This window comes from Pyxicephalus adspersus, chromosome 2, assembly GCF_032062135.1.
Source record: "Pyxicephalus adspersus chromosome 2, UCB_Pads_2.0, whole genome shotgun sequence".
In the NCBI taxonomy this organism is placed as follows: domain Eukaryota; kingdom Metazoa; phylum Chordata; class Amphibia; order Anura; family Pyxicephalidae; genus Pyxicephalus; species Pyxicephalus adspersus.
This window is the reverse complement of record NC_092859.1, coordinates 31,273,951-31,293,858: the sequence shown is the minus strand read 5'-3', so window position 1 is coordinate 31,293,858 and position 19,908 is coordinate 31,273,951. Positions and strand designations below refer to the sequence as shown.

Genomic DNA, 19,908 nt, shown 5'->3' with positions numbered 1-19,908 from the left:
AAAAAACATTAAAGTAAAACTCCAGTCAAACTGTCTGAAGGACATATAGGAACTATCAGTGATAAGTACAACCTCCAAATAGATTATATTCTTTTTGGAAAAAGAGCCCAGTGCTCCAACCTGCAAGACCAAGAGTGATAATCATTTTGCCACCATGCTTGCCCAACCTAAATGTTTGCATGCACAGTATTTTTAACATCATTCAGCCACACTATTGTGACTCTGGCCAGACAAATCCAGCATATTTCCCAGGTGAGTACTGTAAGAGCCGATTAAGGAATTTGCTGATTTTTTCCCATTTAGCAATAATGACAAGCTCCATACATCTGCTTCCCTCATTATTGACACAGTAAGGTTCTCTCTACAAATCCTCAGCAAAGATCTGACTCTCATTGCTTCTCAGTCTCTCAGTCTGCTGCCAATTACAACCATATGGAGGCTGAATTGCCCCTGCTTAGCACAATGAACTGGGAGGTGCGGGCTTATAAATGGAGCAGCAAGAGTGGGGCAGACATCCTGGAATAGTGCACTACGCCAGTCTGAGTGTCAGTGCAGCTTTTACAGCGAGAGTCAGATTTCCCCAAATGCCATCCAGAAGTAGGACTTTCTCACATGCAACCTATTACACAGCTTTTTCCTTTAGCTTTTCATTATGCCTTGCTGAAACCTGGGCATGCACAAGAAATATTTTCAAACTTTAATTATGCATGTTTGCTGGTGTTAGTCTCCTGCCCTTTCCATTTAAAAGTAAAGTGAGCATTTAGCCCATATTTTGATTTTTTAATAAATTGGTTACCTTAAAGAGTTACCCCATTAACTTCCTCAAACCTCCCTGAAATGTTCCATCTCTCTGTGATTATTTTACCTTGATCTTGTAGTGTGAAGCAGTTGTTATTAAACCCTGTGATATAGTCAATAGGTTTATAAAATTCTTGATGTAATCACCCCCAGAATGACATCTCCCAAGAGCCATTTTATTACACACTGTGTAGGGAGGCTTTTGGGATTCAAAGTGGTTGTTTTCCTGGGAATGTATGCATGTGGAGGGGGTCAGAAAGGGAAGTTTCTTAAAAAAACAAATATATATGTATATATATATTTATAGATTTATTATATATATTTATAAATATATATATTTGTTTATATTGTTGTATGCATGCCTTTAGATTTTTTTGCCCTTTTACACAGCAGTGCAATATGTACCATTTAGCTCAATGCTGCAAACAACTCTGCCCAGTGTCCTCCCAATAGAGCACATGTGCAATACATGCACGTTTCCCCACTTTTATATATAAAAAGTCATGCAAGTACACTACAGTGATCATTGTGGCTCTGTAGAGATGTTTCTGTGTACGGTTCTGTGTCTCTGTTCATATATTTCTGGTGGTCAGTACATTACTGATTGCGTCTCTGAACAATTTTCTTATGACAAGTACAGTATTGATTGCGTCTGTGAAAATGTTTCAGATAGTCAGGATGGTACTTTTTGTATCACTACTAACATGGTTCTGATGGTCAGTATAGAAGTGACTGATCTCTAAAAAAATGTTTCTGCTGGTCAGTACAGTACAAACAGGACATGTTTGTCAGCATGGTACTGATTTGGTTTCTGTTGGTTGTATTGGTGCAGATTGTGTCTCTGTTGACAAGTGTCATTTTTTTCTTATGTTTTTACTTGTCCTATAATCTGGGCAACTCTGGGTTTTATAAATTTGGTATAACTAATGTTTTATTGTCTGTGCATGTAAATATAAGTGTACATGTATGTGACTTAAAAATAAATTATGGAATGTCTGTTATACTTGAGTGACATGAAAAGCACCTCATCAGGAAATATTCAGGAAATATAACTATTTATATCATTGTTATATATCACATGGTAATGATTTTAGCCCTATAACCCTCTAATAATAAAACCTTTTTTTATTGCACTGACATCCTATGAATCTCTTTACAGATTTTATAGTTATGTCACAATGGCCTTAAAAATGAAATCCCTAAGAGACCCTGACCAAAGACCGGTGAACTAAGGGGTCAGGAAGACTATATTTTCTGTTCGAGGGGGTTTGTCAAGGTAAACTGGTAAGTGGTCATTTTTGTCACTTTACTAGGTCATTTGAACTAATCAGATTTCCTAACAAAGCAATATACTACTTTTCTGCTCAAAGTAAACCAGCCAGATATGATGACAAGCCAGAATTGCAGTGTTCAAACCCAAAGGATAATCACAAATTCTAGGTGACAATTTTGGAATCAGCTGAGGGTAACAGATAGTGAATTCCAGGCAACCTTTCAGCCAAGGGCACTGCTGATGTCACACACATGGAAACAGCTTGAGTGAATTAAGCTCAGAATTCTGGCCAGGACTGTTTGCACATTTCGTCCTCAAACAGAGACGATGCTCATTCCTCTTTCAGGGTCATGGAGTATAACGAGGTAGCTGCCTCCCACAGAGAAAGCAACAGCAAATCTGTGGATAATTGGCATTTCAGCTCAAAAGCTGCTTCCCCTATCCTGCTCCTTTAGCACATGGCTAAGGATGGCCCAACTTACAGCCTAATGGCAACTGTATGTGTTGGTCACAGTAGCCATCTAAAAAAATAAAAACAAATGGTTGTATTATTTATTCTGCCACTGCCGTCACCAGTTGACATTTTTAACTTGTGTGATATTTTTTGGTTGTATGGAACACTGGGGAGAACCTGGAAGAAAACTGCACCGATACATATATTCTAAATTATATCCCTGGAGGTACTTTAACTCAGGACCCCTGCACTACCAGGTTATAATAGCAGCTCTTTTAATACCTGATGACAGATACTCCTATTTACTGAACACTGGTGGACTGAATGATAAAATGTGGCTCATGGCCTGGAGCCTGCAGAGTCCTGGATATTTTATAACATTCATTGCTATGAACTTGGGACATAGCTATACTTTTAAAAAGTCCTTTTGCTCTTGGTTCCCCTACCAAACCCTGTGAGTCACCACTGTGTTCTCTAGTGACATAGTAATCAGAAGAAAGAGCTACAGTGTATTGTGAACAAAGCAACAGGTTCACCAACAATGGTCCTACCAGCAGCAAAGCTAACTTTATTACTTCATACTGATGTATTTGTCCCCCAAGAGCAAAGAGTGATGTACTTCTATATTTGAAGGGGCATTGACTCTATCCCCTTCCTCCGTCATATGTCAGCATGGTGGCTCAGAGGTAAGTATTCCAGCCTTTGCAGAGCTATGTCCCAGGTTTGAATCTCAGCCAGGACACTATCTGCATGGAGCTTGCATGTTCTCCCGGTATTTGCATGGACTTCCTCTGGGTACTTTTAATTATGAGCCCCTTTGAGGGACAGCTAATGACATGACTATGTACAGTGCCATGTAATATGATGGTGCTATATAAATACTGTGTAATAATAATAGCAGTGTTGGTGCTTGTAGATTGGCCCATCAGATACCCAGGATTTTTTCACGATCCTTTCCAACGACTTAGGACTGCATGATGTATGAATGAGCGCTGTACATACAGTACCGTTCTGCTCTATGGAGAGGGGAGGGGGAGAATGACAAAGCGGCACCCCGCTGCACTCTTTCCCCCTTCCCTTGCATTAGGATTGTCCATCCTCCGTGGATCCCCCAGGGCGGTCGTTCAGGCGATGGACAACGGGGGCTGTACACATGCCAGATTCATGTGCCCTGAGCCGATTATCGGGCATGAACGTGTGTACGTAGCTTATGTCTTAAGTCCTATGTAAGTGTTTTTCTTCATGACATGGAGCATACACTGGATTTTCACTCTTCTCTCCTGGCAGCTAAAGAAAGTGGCAGAAGAAAGGTGAGTATATGGGTGCTGTCCCACCTTTTCAGATACCATGTTGAGTTCAACTTTTTCTATATCGTGTCCTTTTTTCTTTATTTATTGTTATTGTTAGTGTATTGGTATTGTTTTATGTTTGTCAGGGACCCAAATCAGCAGATCTGACAACTGAACTGTAAAGAAGTCAAAACCAGACTGTTTCTCCTTGTCCAGACCCCTCCTGACTGAGACATTTGGGGAAGGGCAGTCCCCTCTTTTTCTGTTCTCTGAATTTTCCCTGCCTCCTCTCTGAGGCATCCCAGCAACTCCTCCTACCCAGCCAAATTTCAGCTCAGACTTAGCACTCTCCAGGTCCTCTGCTCTGTGTTTCACAATGAGTCCTCCACAAAAGATGCTACTGCTGAGTCTGCTATCCATTTTCCTACACAGAGGTGAGTGCTGGGGGGCCACAGAAGTTGGGCAGCTATATGGGGGACCCTAATTTCTGGGGGAGCAGACATGCGACAGGGAATTGGCACCTAGCCATGAACTCTTTTGTGTGGGCACATGATGTGCAGCTGCTGTCTGTAGTCTTGAAAAAACTTTTACTTTGAACTTTTTGCTGCTGTGATTACATTCATTCTGCAAATCCATCATCAAAGCAATATGCAAAGATTAGATGGAAACATCTTGAAACAAACTTGCACATCATGAATTTTTGTAATGACTTTGAGATCACATCCAGACAACAAAATTGTATCAAAGGGTAGGAAAATTTGTCAAGAGAGAAAGATGCATTTACAAGTCAATAATGAACAAAGATCTTTCAGATGTCTTTTAACCAAAAGACTATATGTGTGATCTTACAGTCTAAAGTATATCACCATATACATAGAAAATTCTAAGCTTTGGTAAAAATTGGCAAAAAGTATAACATTCATAAGACACCTTTGTTTTTGAAGTTGTTAATCTAAGCTAAGTTACTTACATGACCTCTTCAAGCACCACATATTTACCAAGACGGCATATTTATTACATTGGATCATTAATTGTAAAAATCTAGTAAAATTATCAACTTCTTTACCAACTTGGTAGTGCCTTTAAACGTTTGGGGCAGTATGCTTCTAATGTGGTGCTGGTGGGAAATGTTAGGACTTATGGTGTGGCTACAGTTATTGAACCAGTGAGTTAACATAAGGAACTTGTAGGTACATTTGTATTACTATAAAAAATATTGGTTTCAGTCTAATTTTTTTTTTCATATATATGTAAAAATTGTATAATTATAAGTGTATATTTTTTCTAAAAAGTATAATTAGGTAGTAGGTAGCTTTCAGATAATGGATATTCACAGCCTGATATTTTTGACAAATCTCAAATAATGGTATGTAGAACATCACGAATTATACTTTTTTGGTTTTATGGTGGACTTAATGAGGATGGATTAGGTTAGGAGAAGGTTATCTTCTGTCTAATTTTTATTGCATTTTATTTCATTAGGTAGATTCCCCCCCATTTACATTTCAGGTGACAATAGTTTTACCAGATAGTAAGTGACTGAAACCCACCACTGGCAACACATACAGATTAAGAATGCTTTGATTACTTGATAAAAAGAAGAAGCCCTGCTAGATTTATATTGGTGATGTTCCTGTTGAAGCTTTCTCTCACTTTCAAATTGGGGAAACCATTGTCAATTCGAGAGGAAGTAGTAGAACTCTGGCAAACCTTTAGAGTGAAAACCCAACAGGAGTTCTAATCCTCCTGCACCCTGTTGAAAACTAAATTGCCTTAGGCTATGTACACACGTGCAATAACTGTCCTTGCAAAACGAACGTTTGACGACCAATCAAACGATTATGCACAAGGATACGATCGTTCAAATATATGCCAACAATATAGTACACACGCTAGATACGATCGTTTGAACGATACAGGTAGTGACGTGTACTAGAAATGGGGAGAAATGGGAAGGGTCTCCTCTTGCCACCAAGCAGGTAGATAAAGGGTCGCAGAGAATAGGCAAATTTATTTCTCTGAGAAACTTCTGGCCATGTAGAGGTGGTCTAAACCTAATTATAATTAGATGATCTTATCTGTAGGCAGAACTAACAAATGACCAATGACTATTTAATGTTTATCCCCCTTCACAATTATATTGCCCAAGCAGGCCATTTAATGTCTAGACACCCCTTATCTTTAAGGAAATAATACTGATAGGTCATTAAAATCCCTCATGGCTAATGCTCTAAGAATGAATCCCTGAAGGAGCCTGATGCAACCCAAGCAGTTAAGTACACAAATGATATACCTATATCAGAAATGATTTTCCTGGCAATGGATTTCTTCTCTTATTTAGCTGAACTTCTCTGCTCCATCCAAAATGCAGTTAGGTCTTAAATTGGTACTGTATAGCAGCAGCATATTTCGGGGGAAAATATCCCTTTCCTTGTTAAATGGACAATGGAGGAACAGCAACAGAGATGAAGCTAGCTTTCTGCACCTCTCTATATAGAGAATATAACAGACAAATTCCAGTACATAATCTAGTTGCATTTTAGCATGTATTTAATAATTTAAATTTAAATCTGCAAGCACATCTTTAAGCAATGATTGAATATTTGGACATTTTCAGACTGCCATTTGATCAGCTTGCGCAAGGACCTCTTCTCTGCTAAACACCTTTAAATTAAATCAAAAATGCAGATGGTGAGCCAGGTCCTCTTATCCAACATCAGTAGCTAACTTAACAAATGCTCTTTTGGCTAAATATGCAGAAATTCCCACAGACATATTCCAAAATCTTGTAGAAAGCCTGACCAGAAGAACAGAAAAAAAGGTTAACTCAGTAATCCCCATGGTATTGGAATGGAATGACCAACAAGATCATATAGTTGTTATAGTCAGGTGACCACAAATATTTTGCCAAAAAAATGTATGAAAAAAAGGACTGGCTTCATTATGTAATTTTCTAGCAGACCACAAACAGCCATATTTTTATCTACCATAGAGTTAGGAGACAGAGAGATGGGATTTAATGTAATATTATAAGCTAGATTCATAATTTATAGGTTAGGTTCAACTGAACTCGAATTGTAGATAATTTTTTTTTTTTTTTTTTGATAAAGTTGGGAAAATTTGTAATTGGGATTTATTTCTGTTTGTGACCCCATTGGGGAGACATTCTTTCTTTCCTTTACTAAAAAAAACTTGCTGGCTGAAGTTGGGTTTTAGGGATGAAGGCATTGGCCCTGATTTATTAAAGCTCTCCAAGGCTGCAGAGAATACACTTTTATCAGTGAAGCTGGGTGATCCAGCAAAGGTTTTGAATCCTGGACCAGATCCATTCTAGGTTTGCTGGATCACCCAGCTTCACTGATGAAAGCGTATTCTCCTCAGCCTTGGAGAGCTTTAATAAATCAGGCTCAAAAAAATCAATTGGGTTAATGGGTATTAAGTCCAGTAATTATGTGCTACTAATGTATCATTATCATCATAAATAATGATACGTTACTTTATTTAAAGTGTACAGTATCTAAAGTTTTGGGTAGAGTGTGGAACATCTTCTGCCTGCTTTGTATCACAGTTTGAGTCCCCAGTGGGAAGATTAGCCCTTCTGTTTGCCTTGATCTCAGTTGTAAGCGTGGCCTTTAAGTTTTCATTTGAACAGAAATAGAAGGTAAAGTATATTTCTATTCCCACTAGGTTGTTCTGGTGGAAAGAGAGAGTTCCTCATATACAGTGTGGGGGCCTCTGTAAGAAGGGGGAGGATGGGGAAATTAGGAAATGGAAGGCTGAAACTACAGTTAAGCTTTTACTCTTAAAATTTTCAGTTCATGCTTGCTCTATGCAAGCAAGTGTTAAGGCCAGAAAACTTCTTTTTTTGTGAAAGATTTTTTTTGGCACTTAAACATATCTATCATTAACCTTGGGACTGACTGCATGTAGATTGTATGTTTACATGAAATTCCTAATTTTCTTTCTTACACGTATTTCCATTGATATGTGAATAAGTTGACTTTGGCATGTATGTGATTTGAGGGGATTGTTGGGGACATTGGACTGTAAGTTTTTTTTGCAGACATAGATTAATGTTTTTAGTTCTTTACACTTTGTCAACCACTATGTAATATGCTGCTGCTATATAAATGGAGATAGATTAACATACTCAGGGGCGTTGTTATAGGGATTTCCTCCAATCAGGTCCCAATGACAGATGAGCTTTTACTTTGATGCAGCTGCCATCTAAGCTTCTCTATCTCTGGAGAAGAAAATTTAAAACAAAGCTCCAGAAAAATCAGTAAAATACACCTCTAAAATGTGTCCATGTGCATGATCTTACCTATCCATTCAGCCAGTTTTGTGATCTAGACAGATATCACAACCAGACCATAGGTTTCCAGTGTAATTAGGTGGCACAATCTGTTTTAATACCCCGTCCCTCTTTCTCACAGCCTGCTGATTGGACAATAAAGCTGCAGAGGTGCACTAATAAGTTATCGCTTTTTATTCTCCTACCTGTCAGCTTGTTCCCTATGTTAAACTTACAACCAGATGCAGATTTTCTGCAGTCCATCACTCTAAATAAGATGCGTCTTTTCATCTTTTCATATCATCTTTGTATCTCAGAGCTGCTGATCTTTGCAGCCAATTCCTGATTGTATAGATGTTAGATCATGTCTGTGCAATGACTAGTTCTCATGCTTGTGATCTTGTCACACAGATTGCACACGTTTAAAACCCACAAAGAAAATAACATACCTGAACTTTACCTAAACTGCCCCCCATCATTGTTTGTTCCCATTTGTGTGTAATTACAATTAGTCACTGTGTGTTCAGGCAAGGGGCAGGATGAGAAGGTGTAATCTGTGATAAGTGTCTCCTGCTGTCTGTTCTCCAACATGCCTGCGACATCAATGTGGAAATCTACTGAGTGAAAATTAAAGGCAGGTTAAATGTCTGTTTGTTTCCTGTCCACACTTCAAAGCTCCTTTGATAGAGAGTGTAAAAGTGAGGAACACACAGATCTCAGAAAGCCTACTTCACTAGGTCATTGTTACAGAGAGATGTGTCCCTCTGGCACTTTGAGGGCTTGATCAAAAAAACCTGGAGATGAAGTTACTTTATCTTCAAAGAAAAGTCAAAATTAGGAAGTCATGATCCCCTTGGGGGTGTCATTAGAAGCAGCTTTTTCAAGCATTTTATTACAATTCTAGGGGCCCACATTAACCATTTTGCTGTCAGTGCTGAATATTGCCTATAAAATAGCTCTAGAGCAAGGACATTGGGCCTCAGAGCTGGGAGACAAAAGTATCAGAGGGACGTAACAATAATTCTACAAACAAACATTGGTTGGTATGAGCTGTGATGTCATAAATATTTCATTCTGGTCATTCATTGCAGCATTTTTCATTACATGTTGAGAAATAAACATTTTTGGCCATTAGGATTTTTTTTTTTTTAGCAAGTTTATATCTTAAACAGAGGCAAACAACATAGTACGGTGTAACTGAGTATTTTTTTCTAGTTTAACACTTTAGAACAAAAAGAATGAAAATGTAAAACATTTAAAGCAAACTAGTTTTCCCTGGATTTGCAATTAGATGAGCAAAGAGCTGAAGTTTAGGTGAACAAATATGCATGGTGTCATTGAAAGAAAAGGTTGACTTAGCTTCCTCCCTCTCTAGCTGCACATACTCATCCTTATTTACTCCTCCATCAGCCTATTCAACTGCTTAGAGCAAACAGGTGAAGTAATGTGCAACGCTCCAATTCATGGCCTTAGGCCTATACAAGTTTGAGGATTATTCCCCAACATCACCGGGCCAAGCACCAAGCAGCAGGTCTTTTCACATGGAACAGGGAGAATGAGTCACATGCTCCCCTATACTAGAAATTACCAAGTCTCTGGTGTTTCTTTTGAGTTAGTTCTTTTGGACAGAAAGTTAAAAAATTTGTTCCACCTACAGTTATAAAGTTTTTGAAAAGACAATAATAAAAAACTTTTGTATTTATTTTTTTCATAGAAGACACACTTACCCCTCTCTTCCTCATCTTCATCACTAGCATTGTACCACCTGCTGCCATATGACATCCATCACGTGTTCCGAGGCTGCCACATAACATTACTTGCAGGGGGAGTACCTGAATTAGACTTAATTAGAGTCCGCATGTTGACATGGACAAAGTAGTTAGGTGTTATATTCTGTCTTGCCAATCACTTTCTGCTTGGGTTTGATGAGGTCTACTGGTCCAAAATCATATCTCCGTGTTGTTTTAACTGTTTAGAGCAGTGCTTCTCAACTTTTTTAGCCTGAAGGAACACTTGAAATAGTATTCAGATCATCAGGGAACCCCTGCTATAATTACTATATCCACAGCTCACCATACATTAGTGTGATGGTCAGTGGGAAGAATGCCTCTTACATTGTTGACCTATGGGAATAATGTCATCCTTGCAAATAGCCAAAAAGATTATTGGTATCAACTAAATTGACCTGAGAGTTACATGACCAGGGTAGCTCGGACCTTCTAGCCCATCCTTTATCACCCCATCAGAACCTCCGCCTCCCCCAGACCCCCCAACTGCTTACCAACCACTCCCCCACCATTAAATACCCAAACACCAATCTTGGATTTAAGTTGGCTGGCAAGCAGGCGTTTATTTAACCACCATTAAATAAATTAACCATTTAAGTAATTAACAAACAAATATCCAATAATAAATAAATGACAAAAAAAATGTATTTTACACTTTCGATATGCAAGCATACATCAACATAATATAACATAACACTCCATTATTATTATTATTATTATTAAACTGGGATTATATAACATCAACATATTCCACTGAATAAACCTAATTAACCAACAACCTAATTCCCACCTTTTAATAATACATAACCATAGCCACAATATCCATAATGTTATCAATTTCCAAACTCCCGGTTATACACCCAAACAACCAAGCTGCAGGTCTCAGAAGGCAAAATCCGCACCCAACAGGAATTTAACTCTTACAACATCTCCACCTTGGCCCCTAGCCACCCAGCACCGCCTCAGGAGCCATATTAATCTATTCACCATAAAGGGGAAATCCCACCAAAGAGGATCCCCCCCCCTGCCAAAATACACCACTTTCCCAATGGACTGGAAAAGATTTCCAAGACCCCAACCACTAAAACGAATCAAAATTTCAAATTATAACCATAACAGATGGGGTGGGTGGGCGTATACCTTTTCTTCCAAAAGTGGGCCTGTCACTTCTGTCTTCCCCCTTTTTACATGTCCTATGCCCAACCCCCTCCTACCTCATGCTGCACACTAGCACAGCCCCTCCTAGCCTAACTTCATTTTATTCACCCTTATCACCCCTGGGCTAGGCCTTACACCCTGTCATGTAGGCCCTGTGCCTAATTTCTTATGGTTATAGGCCTCTCTAACTGATTGTTGCTCATGGAACCCCTAGCACCCCTAACCTCATAGCTCAAGGAACCCTGGTTGAGAAACACTGTCATAGATTTATAGAACAACATAGAAATTTGTAGCTACTGTTTGATTAAGCTTGGCCTGCAGTCTATCACACCCTGGTAGGATGGATTACCACAATAGCTTTTACTGTGATCTAAAAACTGATTTTCCATAAAGGGATCAGTGCCACCAAGAGGGAAATAAGTAGAAAAATGACATTTACTATACACAGTATGACTCTCTGTAATAATATTACACTTTATAAAAAAAGATCGACCTCTTTAAAACTCTCCAAGGTGTAATCACAATAATTCAGTAGAAGTTCATCTATTTTTGGTTCTGTAATAGAAAGTATTTTCCGTAGCCTTTCCTCTGGAAAGATGGGTGTAGCTTTTTCAAAACATCTTGAGGAATTCACCACGGCTGCTGTACTTGAAAAAAAAAGATAAAAAAAAAAAACGTTATTCTTCCAAATCCACACAGACCCCCTGACTGGATTTGTGAAAGTAAAGTATATTGATTTTAAGGATAAGTGAACTTTCACATAGAGAGCATTTATCTTGTGTGCCTTTTTGTTGAGCTAAAAAACAAACAAAAACACGCTTCCACTACCAACCTGAGATCCAGGGGCCCCAGACGTTCTCTTGTTTGTTTACATTGGAGTGCTGCACTTACAAATTACATACTCATTGGCTTCTGTGGGGCAGGTATATAGGTCCATCTGCGGGGCCCATAAACATTTTACTGATGTAAACAAACAGATGGACCACTGATGTTCACGTATAGGTGTGCCATTTTTTATTATATTTAATCAAATTGTGTTGGATTTTCCAGAAGTTTCACCAATCCAAAAGGCTTCTATGCAGTTTAATTCCTTTGTGTGAGGATATTGGGTGCCAATAATGTTTAAACTGGTGCATATTGTCTGCTAAGACCTTTGCTACTTTATGGTGACATAATGGTCTCAAAGGAACTGCATATGGTAATATAAAGGAAGGATTGGTACAAACACCATGTTTTCACAGTGTCTGACACTGAATTGCATATTACCTATTTCTCTGCAAGGAGACAATGTATTTGTTTGTCTTGATTTTGACAATGTCTGATATTAAAAAAAGTATTTTTTATAAAAAAATAGGAATTATTTTATACTCGCAATGTGCAGATTGACAATGAGGAATGGTAAATCAGAAGCTAGTATGTCAATCATTGACATATGTCTTTTGTGTTTATTCCAGAGGGTGATCCAGTGGGAAGGGTTCATATTTACTCTATTCAGCTTTCTTTTCTCATAACCTGTTTTATAAAAGTATGTCACAGAACAAGAAGTGAGAAATAATTTATTCAATTAGGCCCAGGGAACAAGACATTAATAAAAATCTAAGATGTTAATCCCCAGGACTATGGACTCTGTAAAGTGCTTTATTATTATTTGAAATATATAACACTAACAACTATTTTGCTGTTTTGAACAACTGGCCAGAGTTCTCCTTGAAATGAGCCCTTGGAAGAGACCCTGGCTCCTGTCCAAAAGATAACCCCACCTGTTAAAAGCATTTGTCAAATTTCACAGCCTATTGAGCAAACATCTTTCCTGTGATTGAAATTTTAGTCCTCCACCATTATCAGTTTTTCATTGACAAATGTTCCTTTGAACTCATAGTACAAGTGCCAAAGATGGCAAATATACATTGGAAGCTGCTAATTTGTCATTCACTCCAGTCTGTCCAATGTAAATGTTGCAGTAAAAGGCCAAGGAAAGTAATGCAATGTATAACTTAAAGCTAAGCACAAGGCAAACAGATAAGCACACAATTTAAATACATCTATATGAACTGTCTTATCTACCAAATGATTTGTTAGGTTTTTTTCCCTTATTGTCACCTGGTGATTCTGCCAGGACTAAACATTTTAGGGTGACAAACTATACCATATGGAGGGGCAGAATTGTCACCATAAGACAGGATTACAGGACCCCACTTCTTATATTATAGTATAGGGGTAAGTTTGTATGAGATAATGCTGCAGGATGCTCAAGACTTGTTTTCTGGCTGGATCAACTAGTATTTTATTTGCACTTATCTCTCAGATATATTAAAACATTTTCAATGATTTCCATGCATGCATGTTCTGGACAACTGGCTCAAAGTAATCAAGCAAAAAGGGTAATATGACAGCAGAACAAATATTAATAGCATAGAAAAAAATGCCTTGAATATGGGGGTAATCTTTGGTTCTTGTAAAACATTTTTTGTGGTCTGCTTTCTGTGTGTGACCAAGTTCTACTAAAACAGTGATATTTATGTGTTCTTGTTAACAAAGGGCAATGTTTTTTTGATGGTTGGATTGATTAAAAAATAAGGACAAGTAAACGAATAACCACAAGAGCAGTGGGACTCCCTGATCAGGGACCATATGAGCCAAGGAGTAACTGTACTAGCGAAAGCAGACCAAGTGTAGAAAAAGGAAAGTGGTGATACAATGGGTAGGGGGAGATAAATGACCGATTTGTTTGAGTTTCCTATCACACTTTGATATTGCACATTATGTAAGTGGGAACTCAGCTTAAGGGACCTCAAAACTAGAGAACTGAGAAATAGAAGAGATCCACCTAATGTAATGGTAAATGATCCTTAAGCTTTATTATAGAAATATTTCCTATACTCAATATGTATTCTGTCAGATTCTTAACTTTGGGTGTCATCCAGAAAGGAATGACATCCAGTCCCATACTGATATTATGTCACAAAAAAAACCTCTTGAATACTGTAGAAAATCTGAAATACAAATTGTATTTTGGGCAGAACTTCAAGTTTTTAGTCCAAAAACTATTTCATATAATAAAACAGTTTTGTTTTAGAGGGGTTGGATGAAATGTTGGTCAATGAAAAAAGATGACGGAGAAATAAACCACCTGATGGTTTCTTCTATCTCTTATGGACTTTGGTCTTTGGTGAGGCCTCTATTCCCCTTAAAAGTGGTTCTTACTCTTCTTCTTGGGTTTTTGTTATAATAGGAAGATATGTAAAACACAGATAGGCAGGAATACTCAAAACTTCCAAACTTCCAAGTGAACAGGAAGTCTGGAATTATGGTCATTTCTTACAGTTGGGTTATCCAAGAAGTGATATTTCACAGTTGGGGTATCCAAGAAGTGATATTTCACAATTGGGGTATCCAAGACTAAAAAGAAACTAGGGTCTGATTCAGCCTACCAGGTACCACATACAACTAAAATATTCATTTGTGAGTGAACTGCAAATTCAATTACTTTTTACTTCACGTTCACTTTTGCATCTATTTATTAATGTTGAGACATCAGCCAAGATGTCTATGCCAAAGAGAGAGATCCCTGTTCTTGGGTTTTGTCAGAGTGTCAATCTCCCAAAATATTTTGCTTGACATCATACCAATGCATTAAGACCTAAATGCATTACCCATAGCAGGTTTGGATTAAAGTGCCCTGCTAAGAACATGGAGACTGCCATATTTTGGATTCACTCAAATTGCCTGGTTTAGTTTGGCTTCAGTATTTATGAGTCACATTTTCTGGAAAACAGACAGTAAATAGGAGAATAGGAAAAGTTGAAATTCTTTGCCCCAGTAATTGTTGCACATCGATGACTCAGAAGTTACTGAAGCCAAAGTGTCAGAAGCAAAGGTCTTCAATGTCAGTCTACATATATGTCTTATGACAGCTTTGAGTTTAAGTGAACCTATGCATACAAGTTGGGGTTAGGATTCCAGGGAAGGTAAGTAACTTGTAGGGTGAAAGTTGGAGGGATAGTTTGTGTTAGTGTTAGTATTACAGGGGATATTAGCATTAGAATTACAGGGAATGTTAGCGTAAGGGGAACAGGGAGTAATAAATTTAGGGTGAAAGTTTCAAGGAGTGTTAAGGTGAGGGTTACATTTTTGTCTCTTGAATTTATTGGTTGTGATTGTCATCAAAAAATCTTATATGTATATAGTTGTGCCCCAGTATTGCTAAGGGTTTATTAGTGAGCAGCTATCCTGCAATGCCAAATAAAACTTGATGTTCCTGCAGCAGGGCACCTCCTGCTCCTACGTTCCCAATCTCTTCTCTTTAGAACAGCCATTGTTACTAAACAGTCACCTGAAACAATCCCTAACAATCAACAATGGAACTTAGCTGTAGTGTTAATATTAGAGTTTCAGCAATTGTTAGTGTACGTGGCAGGGAGGGTTAGTGTTAGGCTGGGTTCAGACCTGGCTTGGTCATTCACCTAACCTAATCATTCCCCATGGGCAGCGGTTCGAAGAATCAGTAACCAAACCACAATGGCCAGTCTGAACATAGCCCTGGGGTGGGGGCTTCATGGAGGGTTTGTGTTTGGGTTACCTAAAGGGTTACCACTAGTGTAGGAGAGTAGGATAGTGTTAGGGTAAACATTACAGGAGGAATAATTGCTTAGAGAAAATTAGGACAAATCACTCTTCTTTGGTAGCTTTGTTCCAAAAACAATCAGCACTAATCTCCAGACACCAAAACCTAATGTATTAGGTTACGTCTATTACGTAAGCCCCGACATGTGTGTTTAAAAGCTGCTGTACATTTTAGTTTCACTCAAACAGTTGTTTGTCATCAGGAAAACTTGATTTGTATCTGAAATGTGGTTTTAACATGCTGCATTCAGTGGGAAGGAGAATTTGGCCCAGATGAAAAATGTGGATCTGGTTGTGGCTGTTGTGTGACTTGCTGTTTGGCTCCAGAGAAACAGTTTATACACTATTGTTATTCTCTGTGTTTGATTGATCCCCTGACTGAAAACAGCTACAAAATGTATTTATTTTATTTGTCTGGAATGAGACAAGCTGTCTGGACAGTTTTATCAGTCGCAGGTTTTAGTACCAAGCTATGAGGCAGCCTATAAAATAGGACTACATGTCTGGTGCTACGTAGGAAGTATGGCAGCCATTATCAACTGTGCTGTTCAAAAGTTAACTGTATGTACATTTTTTTTATTTATTGCATATTTTCCAGTCCTTCTGTACAGGGACTGCAGGATGCCGATGCCAGGTCATACCAGGTACTTTCGCTGCTTGTATTTAATAGGAAATGCATTTAATTCAGAATGTTATCAGCTCACATAAACAACAACTACTATTTTATAATTATATTTACTGTTTTATTTATCAGACCACTTTAAGGAAATTATGACTACAAGTCTCAAATGCTGTACTGAAATAAATATGTGAGCTACCATTCCTGATTGCTTCTTCTAAATGTGGTAATTGCCTGGCTGTGTCTGGCTTTATTCAGTTACTGATTTGGTAAAGTGGAGTCATAACTGCTGTTCTGCATATTTGTTCCTTGTCAGTGAAAGTTTAGCTATCCTTTATGTCTAGGATATACCCAGGCATTCCTCCATGGTTCCCAGCAGCTGGAACCTTGCTGTTTTTGACCAGCTGCTCACTTACCTGTACCACTACATTGGTTCTTAGACCATCTTGCATTTGAACATTTTACAAGGATTAGGAACTGGTGGTATTGAACTACCCACTACTGCCCCTATTCATTCTCTGCTGTGGGGGTGATATGCTGCATGTAGTGTCCTGCCACATAAAGCAGTTTAGGGCTGTGGAGAAGCGATAACTGCACCACAACTTCAACGCTAGTCTAAACATAACCTTAAAGCCTACCTAAACCCAAAATTAAACAATGCAAATATCCTTTAGGTTGATACATAAATACAAAAAGTGTACAGAAACAAAATGGATAAAATACCTATTTTATGGACTGACTGTTCTTACATGGTGCAATACATCTTTTTTCCTCTCGTCTCTAAATCCAACTACTGGGATAATCAACTGTGCATGACCATGTGACATGGAAAGTAAAATTAACAATGAAAGACTATATTTTCCAACATTCCTGCATTATAGGTGAAAGCATACAAAAAATGTCTAATGTAAAACCCCCGCCTGTTAATTGGAAACTAAAAGGCATAAAAGGAAACAAAAGGTCTAAATTTGTGTGGATTGCTGAACAGCTACAGGGTTTTTGAATTTGTTCACTTCCAAAGGTAAAAAGTACATATATATATATATATATATATATATATATATATAATACACATACATGATACAATATATACAGTATACAAACATATAATTTATTCAAATCAACATGATTGCTTTTAGAATTTACCTTGTTTAATCTTGGGTTATGTTGGGGTTTAGGTTGGATAGAAGATAAAATAAGACTTGGTAGACCCCTGATCACAGGAGCCTTTGGAAAGGTAGAATTCAATACTAGCACCACACAGCAGCAGTAAGCACATGTGTGAAAACATCACTAGCATGACACATCTAGTAAAATTTCACATTGACAGACAATATTTACCTTCTCGCCAGAGATTCTGGGCAGTAGCACGCAAATGTCATCACAGCTGGCTTACCACTCTCAGGCAAGGTGGATCCGTTTACCCTGCGCCAGAAATATCATTCTTTTTAAGAGTTCTTAAAGGGAGTTACACTGGTATGTATATGAAACAAATCAAACAAGCTCATGTAATTAGGTAATCAATAGTATTTTTAGATGTACTTGCAAGCTTAAACTGAATGACATTTTGAGTTTAGGATAGGGAAGGTATTTGTAGGCTGTAAAAATGTGCATTATCCTTTAAATGGATAAAATATGGGGAAATATGCATGTATTGCAGAAATGTCCCATAAATAAACATATTTGGACAGACAAACATTAAATCTTTACTTAAACAGGACCTTCAGATTGAAATGATAGATTTATATAAATGCACATAAAAATAACATAAAACAAAAATATCGATAAATATAATAGAGCACTTTGGAAAGTAAGTACACCTTGGACACAAAAACTAAGATTTCCACTCCTAGCAGAAATTCCTCAGTAGATTTGTTAGTGCCCTTTGAAGCATTATTCTGTTGAATGATCCATGTCTGCTTTAACTTCGACTTTTGAACAGATGATCTCACATTTTTATTAAGTTAAATGATGCAGAATTTACAGTCAACTTGATCACTGCAACCTGCCCAGGCCATGAAGCAGTATAGCAACCTGAAGGGTGGTGATCATCTCGGGCCAATATCTAGCATGTCTATAGCGGTCCCATGTTGTTGTTCATCAATCTATACTGGCAGATTAGTAAATTACTGGGCAGGGACAACCTCTGTACTCTCTAATGGAAAAGAGTGCAGCAATGACTAATATATGCCCTTAGGCATTTGTTCCTTGCATATGGAAATATGACAAGTGGATTAACGTGGATGTCATTCTGTTTTAAATTAAAGTTGTATTCTTTGCATACATACTTTGTGCTAAATGACAACCCTTTTTTTATCTCAGATATTTGGGAGGTCGGATCCTTTGTAAAATATAATTTTAACAGGATAATTGTTTTGTCACCACAGCTTCTGCGCAGATCACAGTGGACACATGCTGCACAAGTGGATACGAATGGGCATCACAGAAGCAAGAGTGCAAAAACCTCCCTGTCATCTCTGAGTCCAAACAATGCAGGTAAATGGGATACAGTTTGCAGTAAATTTGACCATTTAACTGCATCTCACATAAAGCCCTGTGTGTGTGTATAAAAAAAATTACTCTGATTTGCATTGTGGTAACAACAGTGGAAACAACACCACAATGGAAATAGGTGTTTGGAATTAATTTAATTTGTCTGGCGAGTGACTCGGGCATAACTATCACCCCACTGAGTGGCCTGTGGATGGGGAGGCTATAATGGGGGCCAGCATATACAATGCACTATCCCCCTTTTGGTGTATCCTTGGCTTCTGCAGCTCACAGTGATAGAACAGGTCAGGGACATCAAGATGAAATGCCATCAGCCTGGTAATCACAGATTGTGACTGCTAATCTGAGAGGAGCAACAACTTAGATAAGAGGACCCCTATTCCTAACCTTTTCCCCTTCCTGTCTGGTCCACAACTGTAACCCCAATGCGTAGTTCCTAATGTAAACCACAAAACAGTCTACCTTGGGTAAAACTAGGACTAGTTCCAGACTTCGTGCTGTCCAAGGCAAACATTGAGAAGATCCCCTTCTCAGTAAAAGGGGGGGGGGTCCCCCCAAAACAGACCTCAAATACAGTAAAAAAAAAAAATACAGACCCCCAGTACACACTTCAGTGCAAACTACCAGTGATAGACATCAGAATAGACCCCCAAGCAGACCTCAGTAGAAATCATCAGACCCTCCAAGATTATTGCAGGAAAATCCCCAAGCAGACCTCAATGAAGACCCCACTGACAAGACTCAGTGACCTGCTCCCACTGACAGGCTTCACTGCAGACCCCAAATAACAGGTTTTAATGCAGACCCTGCTGACAGATCTTAATGCAGACCCCCCTAATGCTAACTCCCAACAAGTGTTCTTCCTCTGGCCTTTGTTACCTGTTCTTCTGCTGCTTAACTCAAGGAGGGTATCTGTAGGCCATTGAACAGAGCAGCAGCAGGCAAAGGAGGAGACTCAAGGAAAATCAGGAAAAAAAGCATTAGGACTAAAGGTCAAAACCCCCATCTGACCATTTCATAGACAACCACTCACTAAATGAATGACCAACCTGTGGAAGACCACCCGATATTTTCTATTTTTATCATTGTGAATTTGCAGCCC

General features: G+C 38.4%; 1 protein-coding gene across 2 annotated transcripts in view; it reads left to right on the top strand.

The window, feature by feature from the left end:
- The first annotated feature begins 4,136 nt into the window (after window positions 1-4,136).
- The window catches only part of FBLN1 (fibulin 1), a 49,283-nt gene continuing 33,511 nt past the window's right edge, over window positions 4,137-19,908 (top strand). For both annotated transcript variants that reach the window (XM_072400272.1, XM_072400274.1), the window contains exons 1-2: window positions 4,137-4,248; window positions 18,683-18,791. In XM_072400272.1, coding sequence (XP_072256373.1) covers window positions 4,191-4,248; window positions 18,683-18,791 — 167 coding nt within the window. In that variant the 5' untranslated portion in view covers window positions 4,137-4,190. The remainder of the gene's footprint in view (window positions 4,249-18,682; window positions 18,792-19,908) is intronic.